General features: G+C 35.5%; 1 protein-coding gene across 1 annotated transcript; it reads left to right on the top strand.

The window, feature by feature from the left end:
• The first annotated feature begins 10,799 nt into the window (after positions 1-10,799).
• LOC113312920 lies at positions 10,800-13,788 on the top strand. Its single transcript, XM_026561653.1, has 5 exons — positions 10,800-11,523; positions 11,689-11,772; positions 11,869-11,999; positions 12,089-12,765; positions 13,755-13,788. Exons 1-5 carry the CDS (start codon positions 10,800-10,802, stop codon positions 13,786-13,788), a joined length of 1,650 nt encoding a protein of 549 aa, XP_026417438.1.
• The last annotated feature ends 12,996 nt before the right edge of the window (positions 13,789-26,784 follow it).

Genomic DNA, 26,784 nt, shown 5'->3' with positions numbered 1-26,784 from the left:
GCGAAGATATCGCCATCTTGTTTAAACAAGTTCGCTTCTCTTGAGATAAGGTTTTATTCTCATCTGATAAAGTTTTCATCCCTAAATTAGCTTTAGTTAAAGAATAAGAAAGGAGAGATACTTCATTACTTAATAAATCTTGCCTCTGAACTAATTGGGTATTTTCATTGGTAAGATTATTTATATGATCAAGAGAATATGAATAGAGGTTGTATAATTGGTTATATTGATCCATCAAAATTTCTTGGGTTATAAACAGATGTACCCCTATATTTACACCCGACTTAACTATGTACCCCCGTTTTTTCACATTTACAAATATAGGCCTGTTGGATGTTTTCCATCCAAAACTGTTAGAAAAGTCAATTTCTCGTCAATTTCTCGTCACTGGTCAATTTATCGTGAGAAATTTACGCCACGTGTTTAAATCATGTGAGAAAATAGTGCCACGTATACGTGTACCACGTGCAAAGATCTCAGGCACACATCTGGGTAAAGGAGATCTCGTTGAAAATCAAGGGTTCGGATTTAGTGTATTTGTAACCTCCGCCAACACGTGTAGTATTTATGTTTTTCTCCGCCAACACGTGTGTGATATTTGGACCGTTAATCTTAACATGTGGGCTAATGTTAACCGTACATCTTAACGAGATGAGAAAATGGGCGGTGTGAGATTAAAGAAAAAACTAAGAAGGGGGAAAGAAGAAGAAAGGGTCGACCTAATCTCTTTTCTCTCATCTTCTTCCCTCGTCTCTCTCTTTTCTCTCATCTTCTTCCCTCGTCTCTCTCTTTTCTCTCTGTTTCAAGGACCAGTAAAGATGGTGAATCTAAGGCGTGGAAAGAAGAAGGAGAAGAAGAAACCAGAAAAAGAAAAGGAAAGGTTAGGGAAAGAAAGGTTAGCAACACCAATGTTTTCTTGTACACAGAGATTTAGGGTTTTCATATTTTTTTCGATTTTGGAAAATAAAGGGTTTTCTTCTATTTCATGAAATAGGGTATTCGTGTATGATAGTGATGTAGGGTTTTCGTTAATTTGTTTTTCAATTTTGGGTATTATGTAAATTGTTATGATTATTTAGGGTTTTTAATTTTTTTTCGATTTTGAGTCTTCTGTTAGAGTTCATGATTATCGAGTGAATACAGTTTTAGGGTTTATTTCTAGGGTAATTTTTTTTACGATTTTGAAACTGTTATTGATTTTTGGGTGTTCTGTACATGTTTTTGATTATAGGGTGTTCTGTTTAATTTAGAAACTGTTATTGTATGTATTTTTTTCGATTAAATGGTGTTGTGTGTATGACAGTAGATGTATGGATTTAGGGTTTATATTTTGATTACTGTTGCTATTACTCAAATGAAACGTGCAAAAATTGTTATAGAAACTGCCAGTGAATAATCTGCAAATGAAAATGTCTTTATGTATATGGCTTGTGGAAAAAAATTATAATGTTATATAAGCAACCAGTGATTGTTATTTCATTTTTGTGGAATCTCTCATTTTTGAACATGAATCTATATGTAAATTTCTAACACATGAATCTCTCATTTTTGTGGAATATTATATGTGTATGTGTTTCTGTATATGAATGTTTGAATTTGAACTAACACTGTTTATGTACATTTGGCGTAGAAATGAAGTTGAAGACAGTTATGCTAAGAGAGACATAAAGGTGAAGGTTATGAACACTGTGATGAGTTTTGAATTCAAAGGGTTGGCTAGAACAGATATGGGTCTCCTTCAATTGAAAGAAAAGATCAAGCCCCTAATTAGATTGCAGCCTAATGAGGAAGTGGATTTAATATGGTGTAGTGACCCCTGTTTACCAGATTCATTGCTTACTGAAGAAGAATTTTGGAGGTTTTGGGATAATGCAGAAGTACATGAGAATTGGACTACACTGCATATGCAAGTTATCATTCCACATGAGTATCCAGAAGGGTTAACAGAGGTAGCTATTCCACACAAGTATTTGACACCAACAAAGTCTTCAACACCAAAGAAACCAGTGAGCAAAACCAAGCAAATTCCTATAAGAACAAGTCCTAGACTATCTAAGAAGAAGAACCAATGTCAGGCAGCAAACAAGAAGTTATTCATTGACTTAGATAAAGAATAAGTATATGTTCCTCAATTTACACAACAAACACAGTCTAGTGTAGCTGACAACATACCTGAAGAACAATTTAAAACATTTAATCATGACTTTTGGTTTGAATCAACACAGGCAGCAAGCGTTTTTGAGGATGATCAGTATGTTGTACAACTTCCAAATGAAGAACCTGATGAGTGTCACCCTGAGCAGGATTTAGAAAACTTCAACTGTGGGTATGATAATGAAGAACAACATGCAAAGGACTATGAGGAATTTTTGAAAAAGGTTGCGGATGGTGGCTTGGCAGATAATTTTGATGATCCTATCTTTGGTGAGGTGGAGGTTGATAATGACAATGAAGGTAATGTTCTCTTTTCTTGGGTATTTGATTGTTTGTTTTGTTTTTGTTTTGTGTTTGTTATAGTATCTCAAGTATCTGAAAAATGAATTTTGTATGGTTGTTTTGTGTGTTGTTTCAGAGGATCATTATGGGGATATAGTGAGTTCTGATGGAGAAGATGAAGGTAATGATATGCTTGTTTAATTTGTTTCAGTTCATTATTGTTAGTTATTGTATTTTCACTTGGTTGAATCAGGTTTTTCATCTAACGGTGATTATTGAATGCTTTGTTACCAAGATAACTTAGATTGAAAACCCTGATTTGAAAATTATATAAAGGAGAACTCTAGCAGATGGGAAAGGTAATCCCCACACCTCCTGTGTGTTACTATTTGCATAACTAGAGTCGATTCTCCTTTAACCTTAGGTTTCTTCTCGAGACCCTGTAGGTTAACGACTTGAAGACTTCATTGGGATTGTGAAGCCAGACCCAACTATTATCTTTGTAGTTGCGTGATCTGATCTTGTTGTTTCTATCGTGTTGAGTGCAATTGAAATAATTGGCTCGAGATTTTATATCTCTGATAGGCAAGATATAAATGTAATCACAAACAAACTTCGTCTCATCGTTTGTGATTCCGTAATAACTTGTTTCGCTAGTCGATTAAGTTTATTGTGAGGTGATTGATAATACTAGGCTGTTTTTCGGGAATATAAGTCCGGTTTATCAATTGGTTCATGTTCACCTTGATTTATCAAAAGACGGAACAAAAACTCTTGGGTATTTCTGTGGGAGACAGATTTATTCAATCCTATAGACTTTTCTGTGTGAGACAGATTTGTCTATCAAGTCTTCGACTTTGGGTCGTAGAAACTCTTAGTTGTGGGTGAGATCAGCTAAGGGAATCAAGTGCGTAGTATCCTGCTGGGATCAGAGACATAAGAAGCGCAACTGTACCTTGAATCAATGTGAGATTGATTAGGGTTCAACTACAGTCCAGTCCAAAGTTAATTGGTAGTAGGCTAGTGTCTGTAGCGGCTTAATACAGTGTGGTGTTCAATCTGGACTAGGTCCCGGGGTTTTTCTGCATTTTCGGTTTCCTCGTTAACAAAATTTTGGTGTCTGTGTTATTTCTTTTTCGCATTATATTTTTTTATATAATTGAAATATCACAGGTTGTGCGTTAAGATCAATCAATTAGAATATCCAACCTTGGGTTGTTGATTTACATTGATTGACACTTGAATATTGGTCTTTGGTACCGTTCAAGTTACTCCTCTTATTCAATCGGGCTCGCAGATTTGTATTTGTTGATTGGGGATTAAATTAAGATTTAGAGAATATTAAACTCTTTGATATACTTTAATCTAGATTGAGTCTGACTGTCTAGCTGATTCTCTAGAAAGTGTATTGGACTAAGTCCTCTTAGATTTTCAAATGAATTGTTGGGTTTGGTTGTTAGACCCTCTCATTTTCACATCGTTCTTCCATATTTTTGGATGCTCCTTTGAGCATTATTACTAAATACACCCGTGACTTTTACTCGGTGGTGCCCCTTATCCCCGAAAGGTGAATATCCATTACTAATCCATGGAATTCAATTGTGAAAAGTCGTGAATTGAAGTAAGTAAATGTTATGGTTTAATTAGTGTAATTTTATTTCTATGAATTCAATCGATGAATATAGCACTAGATTCAATTAATTAGTTGTTGTAGACTAGCAGGTAACTTATCTATGAGCAGTTAATTGATTCAGATATGAGTCAACAGTCATCATATTAGTTTTGAATATTATTCTGGGAAAGTTTGTAACACCAGAGATGAATTCCGAATTCAGAAACAGATGCTGAGTATTTCAGCTTAACATATGGAATATTGAAATAACTACTTCAGAAACCCTAATATTGTTGTCATATATTATTACATTTGAAGACGTCACAGAACTGCAATTCACTTTTCTTGCGAAACATGAAGAGATGAATTTCTTATGCTTCTGATGTTGATCTACCAATCAAACATTCGTTAAAAATCCACCATCAACAACCACAAATAGAGTTTTGTTCACTTGCAGTAATGTATCTACTTCTTGGACATTTGTTGAAGAAAATACATCAAATACTTATGCAAATCATTCCAGAAAGGTTAGCAATCCAAGACACAAGTTCTCAATGTTTTAAAGAAGCATGAAGACCCGAAAATATTGTTGATCGAAGACAATACTACTTGTATAACACAAAAGAAGACTTTGTTAACTAGAAATTTCCTTCACGAAAGTACAACTATCTTCTGCATTTAAGAAATTATTTGTCAAAATTGGGAAGTCGCGACTCAAAGATTCAATTGAAGTACTTATCAGGGGGGGGGGGGGGTCTCATCAAAGGCGTATTTACTAGATTTATCACACTGTACTCTTTTTCCTTCGTCAAGGTTTTATCCCACTGGGTTTTCCTTGTCAAGGTTTTAACGAGGCAATATTTGCACGTCTATCACTACTGTACACATTTTGTACTCTTTTTCCTTTGCCTAGATATTTCCCTTTGGGTTTTCCTAACAAGGTTCTAGTGAGGCAATGTTAAGTAGTGTGATGTCATCCAAGGGGAGTGTTATGAAATAATTATGTATTGGATTTACACCAAACTTACACTTCTCTTAACCTCCATCGTTTCAGCTCCTTTTCATCTCTTCACTTCCCCATTACTTTGTAACCACTACCATTAGAGAGAATTTCCTTTGTAATTAAAACAACTAATAAGAATTCGTCTTCTTTATATTTTCTAAGTATGGTTTTCGTTTATAACAATCATATTTTTTTTTTGTATATCATGTAAAAAAAAGGTAACAATGAAAACTAGATTTAGGAAAGTTAAGAGCAGGCACATAATATAATTGAAATCTAATATTCTTCGGGAAACTTGTCATGTAAAGAATATGTTCTGTAAAGAATATGGAAACATGCTTAAAAGTATGTTACCCAATAATATCATAGCCAAGCCAATTGATTTTCCAAGAAAAAATGTGTATATATTAAAAAGAAAAATGTATATATGTATATATATGCGAAGTTTGGACAAAACATAAGGTTTTTCACATATGTCCCATGCACTTATCATTGGTTCCCAGGAAAAATCAACCATATAAGTCTCTATTATTTCCTAAAATCATTTTTCTTGATAAGTGCATAATTCGTATGATTTTAGTGTCCATTCCATACTTGTTTTAGCTATTATTCTTGCATGTATTCTTGTTATTACTCTTGTTTTCTCTTATTTTTCTCTATTAGGTGAATCATCCAAAAATGAGCTACAAAGTACTAAAAATATCTAAGAAGATAAGTATTCCAAGTATCCAAGTGCCCAAGTTTAAGAGAAGTCGAAGAATTGCGACGAAAATGAGCAAAAGTCCTAAAAATCAAGAGACGGGCCAAAGACAAAGATTAAATCATTAAAATTCATGATTTATTATCAATATTTTGAATATAATTCAATTACACAGAGAATTCAAAAAGAATGAGGTCATTCCGAGTTCGGGCGAGAAAGTTACGGGCAAAACAAGCTTAAGGAATATCGACGTCTACATGAGGGTATGCGTACTGGGTACGTATACCATCGGAAACATGAATTTCGTGAAATGGATGCGTACTCATACCTGGTACAGATACTAAAATTTTCTGGACACTTTTTTAAAGGAGGGTACACGTACCTGGTACGTATACCATGAAGGCCAAAATTCACGAAGGTCTTTCTTTCATAGCTTAGGGTCGGGTTCCTTAACCGACTTAGATATTTGAAAGCTAAGCAATGTAAACCTATATAAATAAATATTAGTCCATGTAGAGATAAAACACGAAATTGTAAGTCTTGGAGAGGAGAAACAACATACGAAGCGAAAACTAGGGTTTCGGAGCAATTCATCTTTCGTAACATTATCTCTTTACTTTTCGTATATGTATACCAAGGATGTTTTTACATCTGAAAAAGCGGGGGTTTAACAACCACACTCAATATTTCGCTTAGAAATATGTATGGACAAACTCTAATATACTTTCTAGAGAATCAACTAGACAGTCAGACTCAATCTAGATAAAAGTATATCAAAGAGTTTATATCTCAATCTCTCGATTTGATCTTTACTCAAGCAAATAGAAATATGTGAGTCTTTATCAAAGAGAGATAACTTGGATGGTACCAAAGACCAATATCCAAGTGTCAATCAATTTAAATCAACAACCAAAAGGTCGAATATTCTAATTGATTGAACTAACGCACAACCTGTATTATTTCAATTATAAAGATAAAACAATATAATGCGGAAACTGAAATAACACAGACACCAGAAATTTTGTAACGAGGAAACCACAATTGCAGAAAAACCCCGGGACCTAGTCCAGATTGAACACACACTGTATTAAGCCGTTACAGACACTAGCCTACTCCAAATTAACTTCGGTCTGGACTGTAGCTGAACCCCAATCAATCTCACACTGATCCAAGGTACAGTTATGCTCCTACGCCTCTGATCCCAGCAGGATACTGCGCACTTGATTCCCTTAGTTGATCTCACCCACAACTAAGATTTGTTACGACCCAAATTCGAAGACTTTAATAAACAAATCTGTATCACACAAAAAAATTTACGATAATAGATAAATCCGTCTCCCACGAATATACCTACGAGTTTTGTTCCGTCTTTTTATAAATCAAGGTGAACATGAACCAATCAATAATACCAGACTTATATTCCCGAAGAACAACTTAGTATTATCAATCACCTCACAATAATCTTAATCGACGCAACGAAAAAAGATATTGTGGAATCACAAACGATGAGACGAAGATTTTTGCGACTTCTTTTCTATCTTTCCTATCGGGATATAAAATCTCGAGCCAATTATTACAATCTTACTCGTAACGATAGAAACAGCAAGATCAGATCACACAACTACAAGAAAAGTAATATCGGTCTGGCTTCACAATCCCAATGAAGTCTTTAAGTCGTTAACCTGGTTTAGAAGAAGAAACCAAAGGTTAAAGGAGAATAGACTCTAGCTTAGCACAACTAGTATCACACAGAATGTGTGGGGATTAGGTTTCCCAGTTGCTAGAGTTCTCCCTTATATACACTTTCAAATCAGGGTTTGCAATCAATGTTATCTTAGTAACAAAGCATTCAATATTGACCGTTAGATGTAAACCTGATTAGATTCAAGCTAATATTTCTCAACCGTTAGATCGAAAACTTAGCTTGTCACACACAAATGAAATGTCCAATTTTGGGTTTATGAACCATACCCAAACATTAACATTTGTTGGTTTAACAAGTCAACCAAATGGTTAGCCATATGATTACTTTCATATCAACCATATTCTTCTTCACCATAACTAGTTCAAATGACTCAAATGAACTAGTTAGAGAGTTTTTCAATTGCTTAAATCTTATGTAACTACACAAGACACAATCGAAACAAAAACGGTTTGATTCACTCGAACCGGTTCATGAACTTTATAGCCACGGTTTGCAAAAGCATTCCTTAGTTTAAATAAACATGAGTTCAAGAACAACCGGTTTTAGATACAACCTGCTCAAGTTCGCGGACTTAAGCTCATGGAAGGAGTTCACAAACTCCAGCAGAAATTCTCGGGTCGAGAACTTCCACCAGTTCGCGGACTTAGTTCGCGGACTTGGCTCACGCCACTTTCATTTCTCTTGATCAACAAAGTTCGCAAAATTTGGTTCAAGGAATAAGGACTTATACATATATGTGTTTCCACAACAATGCTTATATCCTACCAATGGTTATGTAATCTAAACTCTCATTTCAATCATTGCAACATTCTCAGAGGACGGATATAGCCGTTGTTCACAGACCATTTTTCGTCATAGCAACTTTCAAAGTGATTGAAACATAACATGACTTTCGTCACTAGGTAAAGATGAATTCGGCTAAAGTGAAAGCTTACCAACATATATTTCGAGAAATAGATAGGCGAGATAAACTCAGCTCGAAATAGAAAATGTGCATAATGAAAGTCTATATATCAAAACGACTTTTGTCTCAAGAGTAGGAGATAAAATAGATAGACTTTTGAGTGACAGATAAGTTCAAGTCTCCACATACCTTTTAGTCGATGAAGATCCACCAGTTCCTTGAGTAGTCCTTCATCTTGTATGATGATTTCCATGGAGTTCTTGAGTTCAACTACACTTTCTATCCTAGTCCGAGACCTTTAGCTATGTAGGCTAGAAATCAAGACTTATAGTTTTGATCACTAACATTGACAAACATGCTTGAGATAGCAACGTATGCGAGTTCGACCAAGCAATGCTCTAACAACATCTATGAGTATCTAAACACCTATAATTGATTGAGGATGAATTCTAAGTTTAAAATAAGATTTGAGTTATTATATTAATCTACTTTGAAAATCTTCATATGATTATCGTTTGTTTATACTATAACAAATGTTTATGATTGATTGATTGATAGATTGTTTAGGTGGCCAACTAAATTAATTTGTTGATTTAATATAACGCTAGAATTGGGTTAGGAGATAAGTAATCGTCGAATAACTTGTACACAAGTAGAGGGCATGAGACCTTGCAGAGGGATTCTGTGGAGCGATTGTGTGTATAAACAATACTAAAAGTAGACCTTGATCTAAGAGTCTAACTAGTAGGATCAACCTATAAATTCACAAAAGATAAACCCTTCGGCCAAATTACACCTTGAGTGATCTACTACTAGGTGGTTTAGACGAATAGAATCTGGTAGTCGAGAACTTCCGTATCTAATGATATAAGGAATTTAGGGGATAACACTGATCTAGGTGTTATCCCACGGTTGGTGATACTCTATGATTAACGACGAGTAGACAAGTATAGTAACTCATTGACGGTTTAGTAACGATGAAGAATTCCTCGATCATATTTCTCTGTATCGTTTATAACTTAATTTTTTTAATCGTTTTATTTACTTTGTTTAAAATCTAAAACAAAACCCCACTTTGTGACATATTTGACAACTAAAACTCACTGCTCTCCGTGGGAATGAACTTGACTTCCATGATATTATTTATAATTGAGGGCAAATAAGATCATTAATTTGATTACACCTACGACATGCATCAAATTTTTGCGTCGCTGGCGGGTGCAGTCGGTAGCTTTAGTTGTTATTTTTTTTTATATTTTCTTTTGAGCTTTTAAATTTTGTTTTCTTGATTTTTGGTTTCAACTACTTAATCTCTGGCACTGAAAGATTGGGATTACCTAAGGTGCATCATTCAAAATTCACATGGGAACAGTGTTAACATCAACAACCACAACAAGAACCGTCTACATTAGAGATGGTGAACGGTGCAACACTTCCACCACCTCCACCTCCGGAAAGGAAGACGTTGAGAGATCTAACATCCCCATGTTTGGATTCTCAACCAGTGTGTATTACTCTGAATGATAAAGTGGAACTTAAGTCAAATATTTTTTATTATCTTCCGAAGTTCAAGGAACTACGGAGTGAATATCCTAATCGACATTTGCAGCAGTTTCATAATACAGTAAGAAGTTTGAGAAAGAGTGATGAGGATTCTGATATATCTTTTCTACAAGCTTTTCCATTTTCACTGGCAGACCAAGCGGAATCTTGGTTATATTATCTCCCTTCTGGAAGTATTACCATATGGACCGGAATGAAAAAGTTGTTTTTAGAGAAGTATTTTCCCGCTTTTAAAGCTGCATATATTCGTAAGGAAATTAGTGGCATTTTGCAGATTACTGGAGAATATTTATATGAATATTGGGAGAGGTACAAGAGATTGTTGGAGAGTTGTCCACGTCATCAAATACCACCACAATTCATTATGACGCACTTTTATGAGGGTGTATTACCACACATGAGGCACTTGATTGATGCTGCTAGTAGTGGTGCATTGGATAATAAAACTATCGAGGAAGCTACTAGTTTGATTGAAAGTATAGCCGCAAACACACAATAATATTACACTAAAGATTCATCGAAGGTTAGAAAAGTTAGTGAGATAGGGGATTCTTCACACATGGAGCAATGTATGAGTAATATGGAAAAGATGGTCCAACGTATAGCATTTGTAGTTGTTCCTTAATATGAAGAGGATGCCGAGGTAAATGCTATGTTTCCTAATCAAAGGTCAGGGTACGATCCAACTCAAATACTTATATCCCTGGATGGAAAGATCAGCATAATTTCAGTTATGCCAACAAGCAAGCAGCATCTCCCAATCCGTATATGATACAAAATGGATTTCAACAATAACAATTCCAGTAGCCTAAACAACCTCAGAATCAAGGATCCAATCTTAAAGATTTGCGTAAAACTTACATACAGAAGCAGGATATGGCGATTAAGAACATTGAGACACAAATGAGTCAATTAGCCGCTTCCATAGGAAAGTTAGAAGCACGAGCAGCTGGGAAACTACCATCTCAACCGTTTGTGAACCCAAGAGAGCACGTTAATGCGGTGACGTTAAGGAGTGGAAGGCAAGTAGAAGATCCAAATCCGGATACAGGGGCAGAACATGTACCCGGTACAGGGCCAGATGGTTTTCCCATAAAATTTTATGTTCTCTGTTGGGATATATCAAAACATGATATTATGTTGGTTTTTAAGGAGTTGCAGGAGAAGAATTTTTTGGATTGGAGGCTTAAAAACACTTTTATAGCCTTAATTCCAAAAAAACAAACCATTGAAGAGATAAAGGATTTGATACCCATCAGTTTAGTTCAAGGAGTTTACAAAATTGTCTCTAAGGTATTGACTGATAGGTTAAAAGCAGTTTTGCCGGATTTTATTTCTTCTCATCAAAGTGATTTCATCAAGAAAAGGAAGATTCTAGATGGTGTGTTAGTAGCAAATGAACTTATTGATTCCAGGGAAAGACTTGGAAAACCTGGATTGTTAATCAAAGTGGATTTTGAAAAAGCATTTGATCATGTAAATTGGGATTTCTTGGATGAAATGTTTGCTCTCATGGGGTTTGGAAATAAATGGAGAAGATGGATCAGGTGTTGTGTGGAATTTGTCAGATTTTCAGTATTGATTAATGGCCCTTCTGCAGGTTATTCAAGACCAAAAAAGGAATCAGGCAGGGAGATCTCATCCCATTGTTATTCCTTTTAGTTAGAGAAGCATTATCTTTTATGATTCAAAAATCTCAAGAAGAGGGTCTCAGGTTTTCAAGCTACAACTGGTGGAAGATTAATTAGTCATTTGCAATTTGCAGATGACCCTTTAATCTTTTTGGATGCTGACATTGAACAAATAAAGAATCTCAGACTAATCCTATTGTCTTTTGAACAACTTACAGGTTTAAAAATAAATTTTGCCAAGAGTACAATCTATGGTGTTGCTTATTCTGGTGATCTGTTTCAATTTTCCTCTTTACTTGGTTGTTATTTTGTAGTACTACCCACTACTTACTTGGGTCTTCCTCTTGGTGACAAAAGTGGTGGAGTGGCAAAATGGGATAAAGTCATTGATAATATTTCAAAAATATTTTACCAGGTTGGAACAAGTCAATTCTTAGTAGATCAGGTAAAATAACTTTAATCAATAGTGTGTTAGCCAGTTTACCAATCTACTATATGTCTTTGTTTGTAATTCCCATATCAGTTGCAAAGAAGATTGAAAATATTATTAGAGACTTCTTGTGGCATGAAAAAAAAGGAAGAAGAAAAATGCATTTAGTGAAGTGGCCTGCTCTCTACAAAAGAAGAAAATTTGGAGGTTTGGGTATTAAAAGCATTAAGAAAACGAATCAGGATCTCTTAACAAAGTGGCATTGGAGGTATGCTACAGAAAAAGAAGTTTTATGGAGGGAAATTGTGGCTGAGAAGTATGGCTCTGAAACAATGAATTGGTTTTCTAAGATTCCTAAATGTTCTTATGGGAAATCAGTTTGGAAGGGAATAATGCAATGCAACTCTATATTCAGAAGTCATGTTAAGTTTAAAGCTAAGTCTGGTAGAACTATAAAATTCTGGTTGGATAGATGGTTGTTGGATGAACCTTTGTGTTTGAAGTATCCAAACTTATTCTCAGTCTCTAAAACTAAAAATAATTCAATTGCAGAGATTTTTCAAGAAAATCAATGGAATCTGGAAGTTCCTAGAAGACAAAACAATGATGTTAGAACTGAACTTGAAGATCTCCAAAGTAAGTTGCAACTGGTTTTTCTTGACTCCAATGCAGATGATGAAATTATATGGGATATTGACAGTAAAGGCTCTTTCACTGTGAAGTCCACTTATGATTCCCTTGCTCAAGATCCAACTGATATGGATTCTTCTTATATTTTAAAGTACATCTGGAAGTTAAAATGTCCTCCCAAGATATGTTTTTTTCTTATGGACTCTTGCTCACAACATTTTTCCAACTAGGGATATGTTGGCAAGAAGAAATTTGGAAGTTCCACAAAGCTGTTTATTTTGTTCTCAGTCAGAAACAACTACTCATCTTTTTCTTCACTGTGACTTTGCAACAAAGGTATGGAATCATTTCAAACAGAAACTGAATTGACATTTTACCATGCCAGATGATATTTTTTCAATGTTGTTCTCTTGGAATGTGCCTCTTGTCTCTAAGCAGGAATATCATACATGGGCAATGATCTCAGTGGCTATTCTCTGGGGTATTTGGAATGCTAGAAATGAGATAGCTTTCCAGAATAAACAAACCAATTGTTGTCCAGCAGAAAATCAACTACTGTCTTTTCAAATGGTGCCCTGTTTTTCAGGATTTAGAATCTATCTCTTTTGAAGATGTAATATCCAGTTGGCCTAGAATCTATTTTGATTCATTGTAATCTTTGTACTCTAAGAAGTTTTTGTAACTACTTTTTCTTTCTTTTTCTATTTTTGTAACCTTCAAGGGTGGTACAAGCCTTTTTGTACCCTCTTCTTTCTTTTTAATCAATACAATTCTTCTTTACCGATAAAAAAAAAACAATATACCCGATACACATACCGGCGTAACTGCAGTTCCAGAATCCAGTGGGTACATGTACCCAATGACTATATTGAAAATGAAGAAGAGGCGGAAACTACAACTAAGGAAAATCAAACCTCAACCGGCCAACCTAAGGATACAGTTCCCACCTTTACTATACCACCTCCTTTTCCTAGTTGTTTTTCCAAATCAAAGAAAGAATCTCAAGACAAGGAAATCAAGGATATCTTCAGTAAGATACACATCAACATTTAATGTATGCCAAGGTTTTGAAGGATTTGTGTACAAGGAAGGATAAGTTGATTGCTTATGAAATTACTCAGGTGGGCGAAAATGTTACAGCTATGTTACTGAAGAAGATGCCTACAAAGTGTAAAGATCCCGGTGGTTTCACAGTTCAAGTTTGGTAACGACGATTTGAGCGTGCTTTTCTTGATTTGGGAGCATCCATAAGTGTTATGTCAGCCGATATTTATGATTCGTTGAATCTTGTACCTTTAAAATATACAAGGATTACTATTCAGTTAGCAAAAAAGTCAAATATATCCTAAGGGAGTCGTGGATGATGTATTATTTCAAGTGAATGAGCTAATCTTTTCGGTTGATTTCTATATTGTGGATATGCAGAATGGAGAAAATAGTTCATCTACTTCGTTACTTCTTGGGAGACCGTTTATGAAAACTGCAAAGACGAAGATTGATGTTGATAGAGTAAACTCATTATGGAATTTGATAAGGAGATTATACGGTTCAATATCTTTGAAACTATGTGTTACCCTGGTGATATTGACTCAGCTGTCTCTATCGATGTTATTGGTTCGTTAGCGCAACAAATGTTTGATTTGAGCAATGAAGATGAACTTGGAGTTGCGTTAAGGAATAGTATTGATTTGAATGTTCACGGGAATCCGAACCTGGATGTTGACTTAGTAAAACAACTGATGGAGATATCTGGTGCTTTAATGGTGCTACAAGAAGCCAAAACGAGTAATATTTCTTATATTTCTTTACCTGTGACTAATGAGGTTTCATTACCTTCTATTGTGCAGGCACCAAAACTTGAATTGAAGCCTCTTCCGAACCACTTAAAGTATGCTTAGTTGGGTGATAAATAAGAGCTTTCGGTGATTATTGCAAAGAACCTCACCTCAATACAAGAAGAACGTCTATTTATGGTTCTAAAAGAGCACAAAAAGGCTATTGGTTGGACGACTTCCCATATCAAAGGAATTAGTCCATCAATGTGTATGCACAGAATCCTAATGGAAGATGATATTAAGCCAGTATGTGATGCTCAGCGTAGGTTTAACCCCCCAATGATGGAGGTCGTGAAGAAAGAAATTCTCAAATTTTTAAGTGTGGCGGTGATTTACCCAATTTCTGACAGCAAAAGAGTTATCCTTGTACAAGTGGTACCTAAGAAATCAGTGTCACCGTTGTTAGAAATCAAGATGATGAACTTGTTCCTACAAGAGTTCAAACTGGATGGAGAATGTGCATAGACTATAAAAAGCTTAATACCGCAACCCGAAAGGATCACCTGATCAGATGTTAGAAAGGTTAGCGGGACATTCACATTATTGCTTTTTGGACAGCTATTGGGGGTACAATCAGATTGTTATTTGATATGATTTTTAATTCCTGTAGTAAATAGATTCGAACTCTAAGACTTGTGAAGATTAAATTTAATAAAAGTAATAAAAGTAATAAAAGAGAGAGTTACTGGGACTAGGATTCCACCGCATTCATATCATAGGGATCAATTATTTATTCTCAACAATTATCGCTCAATAAATAAACAAAACATCGACTCTTGTTTTGCCAAAGTAGATCCTCAAAACATTAGTTATAAATCATAAGAATGGGACATCAAACATTTAAGCAAGCATGACCCATCTAATAAAATAATAACTAATTAATTCGAATCATAAACCAATTCAAAATAAGTGCAAAAGTCATATAGAAAATAATACAAATTCACCCATGTGTGAAGTTCGGCTTCCTTCGTCGACCCAGTGTTGGGGTTTAGATTCTCATGATAAAAACACACTCAAAAAGATAATTCATTGCTCAAATGGTGTTTTTATTAAGGAAAACTAATATTAGAATGAAACTGCAACGCTGTATTGCGTTACATAAGTCACCGTTATAAGAGATGTTTCAAATTCAAAACAAGTGTGCCAAACTGACTGTTATGAGTACTGTTTATAAACGACAGTTCTCTGCGACATTCAGTAGGCGTCAAATGTTCTTCTTTTTCTTCTGCTCTGCAACCTTCTGTTCTTCTCCCCAACTCTTGATATCCCCTCTCTGCTACACGAGCTTCATATTTATACTCAACAGGGACACGAATAACTCATCATTAATCCAAATAATCTCTTCATGACTCGGCAGTAAAAGAAAATAATCTCAGTATATTTTCTTTCCTATCTTTCATGCGCCTGTGCTTGCAGCTGTCAATAATCATTCAATCACGCATTATCAAGTTGTGTACACGTCTCAGATTGCATTGAACACGCTGTAAACAAACGCCAATCCTACACAGAATATCCTGAGAATAAACAATGCTCTATTTTACTCAAATACGTTTCTCCAGCCCAATTTCTTCGAATTTGATGTAGTTACTGGTTCCGTTTAGCTGAAACATGCCCAATCCAATCTATTGTAGCACTTGAATCTTCTTAGAAATCCTCCAAATCCAAAACAGGGATAATCGGGTTTTAAAAGCTGCGCTGCCCTGTTTTGCTTCCACACGATTTTCCAGCCAAAACCAGTTGATTCTGAAGATCATACCACGCCTTTTAAGCCAAATAAACTCGTCACAGAGAGTTTCAGCCGTTGAGTCTCTCTATAACACGATCAAAACTCGAACCCTAAATCTTCCCGTGTGACTGCAACAATTTGTTTTAGATTTTCTAGCCAAAGTTAACTAATTCTGAAGCTCACGTTATCTCTTTCCTGATGAATCAAAGCTTCACCATGAATTCCAGCGATTTAGTCTCACTCAAACACCTCTACTTCTCAAACCCTAATTCTGACAGTTTTGAAACATGTTTTCCCGCCAAATTCCAGATTCAAATGGAGAAGATGACCTCCCCCTAATCCTGTACGGGCGTCCATTTAGCACTTGCCTTACGGGATGTAAATAGTGAGAAAGGTGCCCCTTATCCGCTGAGGTGCCCCTTAGCAATTGAGGTGTCTCTTAACCAACATTGGGAGTCTGAATAACACGTGTCCTCCGGGTGCAAAATAGCATTTTTTCGAGCCGATTCTCCACAAGAGCTTATTCTTCCAAAAATAATTAAAACGAGTTTATTAGAGAAATAATGAGTCCAAGCTAATGTATTTATGGGTTAAAATGTGTCGCACTTTCGTGCTTATCAAATTCCCCCACACTTACATTTTGTTAGTCCTCGAGCAAAACAAAAGAAGACCCGCTACACAGCTGGTCATAAAATAAGAGAGAGAGAGACAGAGAGAGAGACCTGCTACACAGCTGGTCTTTTTTTTTTTTGTAGACCCGCTACACAGCTGGTCATAACATGCAAGAAAAAAGAAAAAACCCGCTACACAGCTGGTCATGACATGCAAGAAAAGACCCGCTACACAGCTGGTCATAACCCTAACAATCATTATTTTATTTTATTTTATTTTAGACCCGCTACACAGCTGATCATTCATTTTTTTTTTTCGAGACCCGCTACACAATTGGTCATAAAATGCAAGAAAATTCCTGAAAAAGAAAAAATAAAACGTTAACCACTCCCCCACACTTAAACATTACATTGTCCTCAATGTAATTGAGTCATCCAATGCAAAAGTTAAGATGGGAAATCCATAAGATGCAAAAAAAGTAAAAAAAAAAATAAGAATAAAAATACACCTACTGGAATGTACAAAAAGGATCCCCATAAAATAATAACCTGAAAACTTGGGGATCGACCCAAAATACAATATTTACAAACGACAGCTTCACACTTATATCATGAAAACGCGGAGACGCTGAAACTATCAAAAACCAAGATTTACCCCTAAACCAAGTTTTTACTGCACAAGGAAGTGCGTAAAGAACAAGATATGGGGATTCTATTGAGACTGGGGAATTATCAATCGGCTCATGCACTACATCAGGAATAGGAAAGTCCTCTGGTTACTTAGATGCAAAGTAATTCAACAACACTCTAGAAGCGCGGAATTCTAACCCTAAATTAGGCAACTTTTGGAAGTCTAGGGGTCTAGAAACATCTTCTAAGTTGGGTGAATTATCTTTTGGGATGGATTCATCTATGGAATTAGGCAATCATCAACACAATCATCTATAGGGTCATCTTCAATTTCTGTCTGGAACAGAGAGTCACTACAAGATTGATCATCATCATCATTAAATAATTTTTGGCATTCCAATAATCTCAGTCTTTGTTCCAAACTAGGTGGTGTGTGTTTATAATACTTCTCATATATCTCTAGAGGAGATTTTTCACTTACCTCATGTGGAGCAGAAACTCCATACCATTGCCTACGCTTATATTCAGCAAGCGTCATCTCAGATGAGGTTTCCTGATAATTTGACTTTCTACGCTTATATTCCGCCAGCGTCATCGTAGGTGACGTCTCTTCAGAAGAAATTATCATCCTCAAAATGTCCCTGAAAAGAAAAAGAAACGCATAAAAAGGAAAAAAAATCTAAAAAAAAAATATTGTACAAAATTAAAAAACAAAATAAACCTAAAAATTAATCTAAAAACAAATCAGCGTCGGCGGCGCCAAAATGATATGATTTTTAATTGCTGTAGTAAATAGATTCGAACACTAAGACTTGAGAAGATTAAATTTAAAGGTTTAATAAAAGTAATAAAAGAGAGAGGTACTGGGACTAGGATTCCACCGCATTCATATCATAGGGATCAACTATTTATTCTCAACAATTATCGCTCAATAAATAAATAAAACATCGACTCTTGTTTTGCCAAAGTAGATCCTCAAAACATTAGTTATAAATCGTAAGCATGAGACATCAAACATTTAAGCAAGCATGACCCATCTAATAAAATAATAACTAATTAATTCGAATCATAAATCAATTCAAAATAAGTGCAAAAGTCATATAGAAAATAATACAAATTCACCCATGTGTGAAGTTCGGCTTCCTCCGTCGACCCAGTATTGGGGTTTAGCTTCTCATGATACACTCAAAAACATAATTCATTGCTCAAATGGTGTTTTTATTAAGGAAAACTAATATTACAATGAAACTGCAACGCTGTATTGGCGTTACAGAAGTCACCGTTACAAGAGATGTTTCAAATTCGAAACAAGTGTGCCAAACTGACTGTTACGAGTACTGTTTATAAACGACAGTTTTCTGCAACAGTCAGTAGGCATCAAATGTTCTTCTTTTTCTTCTTCTCTGCAGCAGTAGAGAAATATGCTCTGCAACCTTCTGTTCTTCTCCCCAACTCTCGATATCCCCTCTCTGCTACACCAGCATCATATTTATACTCAACAGGGACACGAATAACTCATCATTACTCCAGATAATCTCTCCATAACTCGGCAGTAAAAGAATATAATCTCATGATATTTTCTTTCCTGCGTCTGTGCTTGCAGCTGTCAATAATCATTCAATCACGCATTATCAAGTTGTGTACACGTCTCATATTGCATTGAACACGCTGTAAACAAACGCCAATCCTACACAGAATATCCCGAGAATAAACAATGCTCTATTTTACTCAAATACGTTTCTCCAGCCCAATTTCTTCGAATTTGATGTAGTTACCGGTCCCGTTTAGCTGAAACAGGCCCGTTCCAATCTATTGTAACACTTGAATCTTCTTAGAAATCCTCCAAATCCAAAACAGGGATAATCGGTTTTAAAAGCTGCGCTGCCCTGTTTTGCTTCCACACGATTTTCCATCCAAAACCAGTTGATTCTGAAGATCATACCACGCCTGTTAAGCCAAATAAACTCGTCATAGAGAGTTTCATCCGTTGAGTCTCTCTATAACACGATCAAAACTCGAACCCTAAATCTTCCCGTGTGACTGCAACAATTTGTTTTAGGTTTTCCAGCCAAAGTTAACTAATTCTGAAGCTCACGTTATCTCTTTCCTGAATAATCAAAGCTTCGCCATGAATTCCAGCGATTTAGTCTCACTCAAACACCTCTACTTCTCAAACCCTAATTCTGACAGTTTTGAAACATGTTTTCCCGCCAAATTCCACATTCAAACAAAGAAGATGACCTCCCCATAATCCTGTACGGGCGTCCATTTAGCACTTGCCTTATGGGATGTAAATAGTGAGAAAGGTGCCCCTTATCCGCTGAGGTGCCCCTTAGCAATTGAGGTGTCCCTTAACCAACATTGGGACTCTGAATAACACGTGTCCTCCAGGTGCAAATTAACATTTTTTCGAGCCGATTTTCCACAAGACCTTATTCTTCCGAAAATAATTAAAACGAATTTTCTAGAGAAAAATGAGTCCAAGCTAATGTATTTATGGGTTAAAATGTGTCGCACTTTCGTGCTTATCATTATTGCACTGGAAGATCAAGAGAATACTACTTTTACTTGTCCTTTTAGTACGGTTGCATATATACGGGTGTCATTTGGTCTTTGCAACGCGCCTGCCACTTTTCAAATGTGTATGGTAAGTATATTTTCTGACTACGTGGAACTCATAATTGAGGTATTTATGGATGACTTTAGTGTTTATGGCAATTTATTTGATATTTGTTTACAAAATCTTGACCTTGTACTTAAAAGATGCATATACACTAATCTTGTTCTTAATTGAGAGAAATGCCACTTTATGGTAAACCATGGTATAGTGCTAGGTCACATTGTGTCCTCTCGATGGATCGAAGTTGACAAAGTAAAGATAGACTTAATAAGAAACTTACAATATCCCATTTCGGTGAGGGAGATTCGCTCGTTTCTTGGTCATGCAGGTTTTTACAGGCGGTTTATCAAAGATTTCTCCAAAATCTCATTGCCGATGTGCAAATTGTTACAAAAACAGGTTATTTTTTTACTTCAACAAGGAGTGAAAGGATGCCTTTGATAGATTGAAAGAATTGTTGACAACTGCACCAATTATCAAGTCACTGGATTGGAGCTTACCATTTGAATTAATGTGTGATGCAAGTGACTACGCAGTTGGAGCCGTTTTGGGTCAAAGAGCAGACAAGTTGTATCACGTGATTTGATATGCATCTATGACCCTAAACCATGCGCAAATCAACTATTCCACCCCCGAGAAAGAATTTTTGGCTATAATAATTGCACTAGAAAAATTCAAATTATACTTCGCAGGTACAAAAGTAATTGTATATTCCGATCACGCAACACTTAGATACCTATTAACAAAATTTGTAGATGAGCATAACCATAAATTTGTGCCTCCTTTGAAAAGGATATAGTTGCGGCCTAATCGCTACATGCCAGAAGTCGCAAAGGATCTGAATAACATATTCAATAGAGAAAATATTTGAACAACAAAAGTTCATGCGATATTCGGTGGTTCGACTATATGATTTGACAAAATAAATTGTTATAATTATTTACGGACAATCAGGCGTTACGAGTTGGAAGTTGGAGGTGCATAATCAGTTCTTAATTTTTTTTTAAGTAAGCAAAGGAAAAGTTTCCAGTTTTTCTACTCACTTTAAATTGATAGAGATGTGAAAGCAGTTAATTTGTTTTGGGTGAATGCTAGGTCCTGTATAGCTTATGAGCATTTCGGCAATGTGGTTACCTTTGACACCACGTATAGGACAAATAAATATCAAATGCATTTTTCACAATTTACTGGGTTTAATCATCATTACGGGTCTATATAATTTGGATGTGCACTTCTTCAAGAAGAAGTCGAATCTAATTTCATTTGGTTGTTTAAAAATGGCTTAAGGCGATGTGTGGAGATCGTCCAACATCTATTATTACCGATCAAGACTGTGTCATGTGTGCAGATGTAAGGAAAGTGTTCCCTAATACGCGCCACTGCTTGTGCCTTTGGCATATAATTTTTTTTATAGTGATAGCTTTCTCACGTGTACTAATCCAATTCTATATTCAAGCGCTAGGAAAATATGTATCCACCAGACATATAATATACATGACTTCGAAGAGATGTGGAAGTCGTTGCTTAAGAATATGATCTAAAAAATAATGTGTAGCTTGCAACTTTATATGAAATCCGTGAGGACTGGATATCATCATGCCATCGCGGTATGTTTTTCGTTGGGATGGACACCACCGGCCGTAGCGAATGACGAATTTATTATCTCACCCAAAACCAACTTAAGGGAATTTGTTGTTTGATATGATCAGGCGTCGATAAAGATTTTTGAAAATGAAATTGCAAAAGATTATATATCACAAGGATCGTCTTATAAATGAGAACAACCTCGTTCTGAAGCATGCAACAACCATTTATACATGTGTCATTCTTGATAAGTCTCACGAGCAGTATAGTTGGTTCACTTTGTTTTAGATTAGAAGAGAAACGATGATGGAGTTTTTATAATATACTCAGTCAAAGCTAAAGAAGGCCCTGCACATTTTACAGTGTAACTGAAGCTAAAAACAAATGAAGTGTATTGTACATGCCAATTTTGAGTTCGTGGGAGTACCTTGCAAACATGTGTTGCAAAATTTCGATATACTTAAAACGAAATCCCTACATATTTCATATTAAAATGTTGGCTGAAAGGTGTGGAGGTTGCACTGAATTCAATTTTGTGCACACTCTTTCGAAGAGCCTCAATCTGACATAGTCATTTGATTTTTTTAGTAGCTAACAACTAGTCCCGTAACCACATGTCTCTCCCTACATAACTCTCAAAAGTAACTTAACGAATGAGGTTAAAATGTCATTTGAATACACATATTACAGAGCACGTTCAAAATCAAACTCATGTAACACATATGTTCAGAAGGATACGAGAGAGGTATTTGAGGGAGAGAATAACAATGTAACTAAGAAAAAAATGATGAGTTTTTTTTTAATAGGAAACGAGAATTTTATTTGGAAAAAACTTAACTAGTACATATTCTCGTTCTCAGATATAGGAGAAGTCAACCATTCAGACAAGTCATATTGATCCCACCATACAATATTTTTACTTGTCCTAGCTTTTTTATCTAACAGATCAGAAAATTCATTGCTTTTTCTAGGAACCTGAGTACACATCCAAGGCTCAAAAATAGACAAATGTTTTTGACAATCAATTATTACATTATTTGAGGTCCATTTAACTACCCCTATTTGCCATTTATGGCATTTATTACATTAATACTATCCCCTTCCAAATGAAGATTACGAATCTGTTTCTCCTTTGCACGAAGTATTGTTGCTAGTGCAACTTTGGCTTCAGCTACTTCTGCATCTTTGGCCTCCTCACATATGCTTGCTTCTCCTTTGCATTTCCTTGAGATATGAATATTATTGGTCTTAGACCTTCAATTGATTATTTTTCTTTGAAAGGGGCATCAAAATCGATTTCTGTGAACAACATTCATAAACCCATTCTTCCCCTCAATCTCGAAACTGCTCTAAAGAAGAAGAAAAAAAATACCAAATTGTTCCCTTGTTTTTCTTCTTCAGTCTTTGTAAAATAGATCTCAATCTTTGTGGTTTGATCTGAATATTCAGATCCTCCACACAGAGTTGGGTAGTATTTATAATTTTGAATAAAACTATCACTAATTTATTGTGATCCCATGTAGTTAATTTCTAGGTTTTCTTACTTTTAATGTTTTGTTCTTATATAGTCTGAAGGGTGTTTATTTCGATTGCGATAATCGTTTCAAATAGATCACGGATCACTGAAGACGATTTATTTCAACATGACGTGGGTCTACATTTCCATGAAGATCAATGACTACTGGTTTCGATCATGCTGAAGCACAATGCATATTACTCTCCTTTCATGAGAGATTTCAATCTTATTGAAGAAGAAGACAAGTTCAAATGGCTGAATCAGAATTCAAAAGCCATCCCCCTAATATCATCTCATGTAGTATATATATATTGTATATTATATTGTATCACGGAGGATTCCACTCTGCCACAGAATTCCTATGACATACTTCGTGCCTTGCAGCTTCCATTCTAAAAGTAACCTATTATAGAGGCTTCACAATCCAATAGAGAGGCTTCACTAATAAGATAAAAACAGGTCATCCGTTAGTAATTTCAAAAACCCCTTATCTAAAATATTTTCATAGTGGCTAAACATCCCTCATGTAGTTAGTGCTAATAATTTAACTAGCTAATAATTAGATTAATAAGGTTTTCTATATAATTAGTGATAAAAAATAAGATTAAGTGTAGTATTTTGGTGGGAAGAAAAAAAGAGAGATTTTTTGGATATTTTTTTCTAACTAAAACCCTAGATTTCAAATCACCCAACCAATGTCCTTTTTATTTCTCAAAATTGATGAAAGTATGTAAAAAAAGATGAATTTTTTAGTTTTTTAGAGCGATTTACGGTTGGGTTTTTCCTTCGTACCCAACCGTAACACAAATTTACGGTTAGGTGATGATGAACCTAACTGTAACTAAGTATAATTGGGGAAACCCAATTGTAAACCAGTTACAGTTGCATTTTTTTGGTTTTACGGTTAGGTTTAGTCCTGAACGAACCCAGTTGTAAATCAGTTACAACTGGGTTTCTTTCGGTCGAACCCAACTGTATATCAGTTACAACTAGGTTTTTTTTGGCCGAACCCAACTGTAAAACAGTTACGGTTGATTTTTCTTTTTTCGAGCCCAACTGTAAGTCAGTTACGGCTGGGTTTTTTTTGGTCGAACCCAACTATAAAACAGTTACGGTTGGGTTTTTTGGGGAAAACCCAACCGTAACTGGTTCTGAAACTTAATTTTTTTTATTGTTTCCATTAATCTAACCATTTCGAACGTAATTGGTTTATTGATTACCATCACTTTTACCAATATGCTTCTTCTGCATCTTTAATAGAGAATTCAATCGACGATTATAAGTTTTTCGAATCGCCGATTGATCGAAGACAGCGAAATGATTTTGATTGAAAAAAGAGGGAAAGATTTACAGTTGATGAAGGAGAGGAAGTTAAGAAGAAAATCATGAGCGGATTTTTGATTTACAATTAGGTTTTGATTTTAGTTGAAGGTATTCTAGATATTTGGTATTGAATCAAGAATACCCTATAACCAATATTTTGGTTACTAGGAATCCAAATGAAGCCCCTCTATTGGACTGTGAAGCCCCTATTTATTTATTCTTTTAATAAGAAATGAAATGATATTGAAACTTAAACAGAGTTCATACACAGTTTATCTCTTATCAGAGACTCTAACCAGTCAGGGGCCGCAGATTCCCAAAACATAGAGATAGGACTATTACTAGCTTTTTTCGCTAGTTCATGGGATACACTATTTGTTTCTTTAGGAACATGAGAAACAATCCATTTATTAAAAACTTTCAACAATTTTAAACAGTCTCTTATTATTGGATTTGTTGTCCATTTAATGGACTCTTGTCTTCCTTTCACAGCATTAACGATATTTAGGCAGTCGTCTTCCATATGCAAATGAGTAATTTGTTTCCTCGTAGCTAGCTTGATTGCCTCATACGCAGCCAGAGCTTCCGCTTGATCCTCGTCCTCTGCTACTGTCGGGATACTCCAGGCTCCATGAAATTCACCTGCATCATTAACTACAATCAGTCCAGAACTCATACATTTACTTTCTTTATAATAGGAAGCATCAAAATTAATTTTTATAAATCCAGTGTTTGGAACTGTCCAAGGTATCCTTCCACCATTGGAGTTATCCTGACTTCTGCTAGGATTTAGTCTCATTCTACTATCTTTCCAGCTGTTAATATCCTTGTTGATCTGTGACACAACTAAGTCCACCTGCACTTGTACGTTATCAAAATTAACTGCACACCTGAGCTTCCAAATGTGCCAAAGAGTATAACCTACGATTAAGCACATATGTTGGATACTAGTACATTCTCTAGTATTGTTTCCATCAACCCAACTTTTTATCCAATCAAGCACACAATTAAAATTAAGATTATTTAACAAGACAGGGTTTATAGCATTCCAGATTTGTTTAGCAACGTCACATTTTAAAAATAAATGGTCTAATGATTCATCCTTAGATTTACAACAAAACACACTTACTGTCAATGTTACTAACATATGTAGACAATCCAACTTTTGAAGTCAGACAACCCTGCAAACATTTCCATAAGAAATGCAGAATCTTAGGTGGAAGATTAAGCTTCCAAAATTGCTTCCAATCAATCAGCAAAGTATCACTATCAACAATTTGATTGTTGCTTATATTATCATCAACTCTATAGGCAGATTTTACTGTAAACATTTCATTTCTAGAGGGCTTCGGGCTTCCATATAAGTCTTTCCTCACCTTTAATGAGAATTCTAATTTTGCAAATTTCCCTAACAACATCACTATCAAACAAAGTACTTAGGAGATCAATATTCCAGGAATTACTGTTTGGAACTATAAGTTGGTCCACAGTTTGTATGCTACTAGAGCTAAATCTAGAAGGCAGAAAACTATCTAAGGTGGGAACCCACTTATCTTTCCAAATCGAAATCTTTTTACCATTACCCACCTCCCAGCAGTAATTTTTCCTAATCAATGCTAAGCCTCTACAAACTCCTATCCAGACCCAAGATCCACTATCCCCAGTGCAATGTAAAGGATTATGATCTGAAAAATACTTGTTTTCCATTAACTTGACCCATGGTGAGTCAGGTTCAGTGAGTAATCTCCAAGCTAGTTTAGCAAGCAAAGATTCATTTAAAACAGCAGTTTTTTTGATACTCATACCTCCTTGCTCCTTAGGTTTAGCAACAGAATCCCAATCCTTGAAAAACAAACCTCTTCCTCCTTGCTTTTTGTTCCACCAGAAGTTCCTTTGTATGTCGTCTAACCTGTCAGTCAGTTTCTTTGGCATTGGAAACACAACAAGATGGTGAGAGGCTAAGGTACCAAGTACAGATTGAATCATAACTGTTCTAGTTGGTTGATTAACATTCTTACATTTCCAAGAAGCTAGTCTGTCATGAAATCTACCTTCCAAGTGTCCAAAAGTTTCCATTTTATTATGCTGAATAAGAAGAGGACCACCTAGATACTTGTCTTTAAGAGCTAGGGTTTTGATATTAAGAATACCAACAATTTGGTTCTTTATACCATTATCCATTTTTGGACTGAATGCCAAACCAGACTTGTCCAAATTAATGGATTGACCAGAGAATATACTAAAGATATTAATAATGTTATCTAGTTGCCTAGCACCTTTGACAGTGGCTTTGGAAAATAAGAGACAGTCATCTGCGAAAAATAG

The sequence above is a fragment of the Papaver somniferum genome, chromosome 9, assembly GCF_003573695.1.
Source record: "Papaver somniferum cultivar HN1 chromosome 9, ASM357369v1, whole genome shotgun sequence".
In the NCBI taxonomy this organism is placed as follows: Eukaryota; Viridiplantae; Streptophyta; class Magnoliopsida; order Ranunculales; family Papaveraceae; genus Papaver; species Papaver somniferum.
This window is presented reverse-complemented; position numbering and strand designations above follow the sequence as displayed.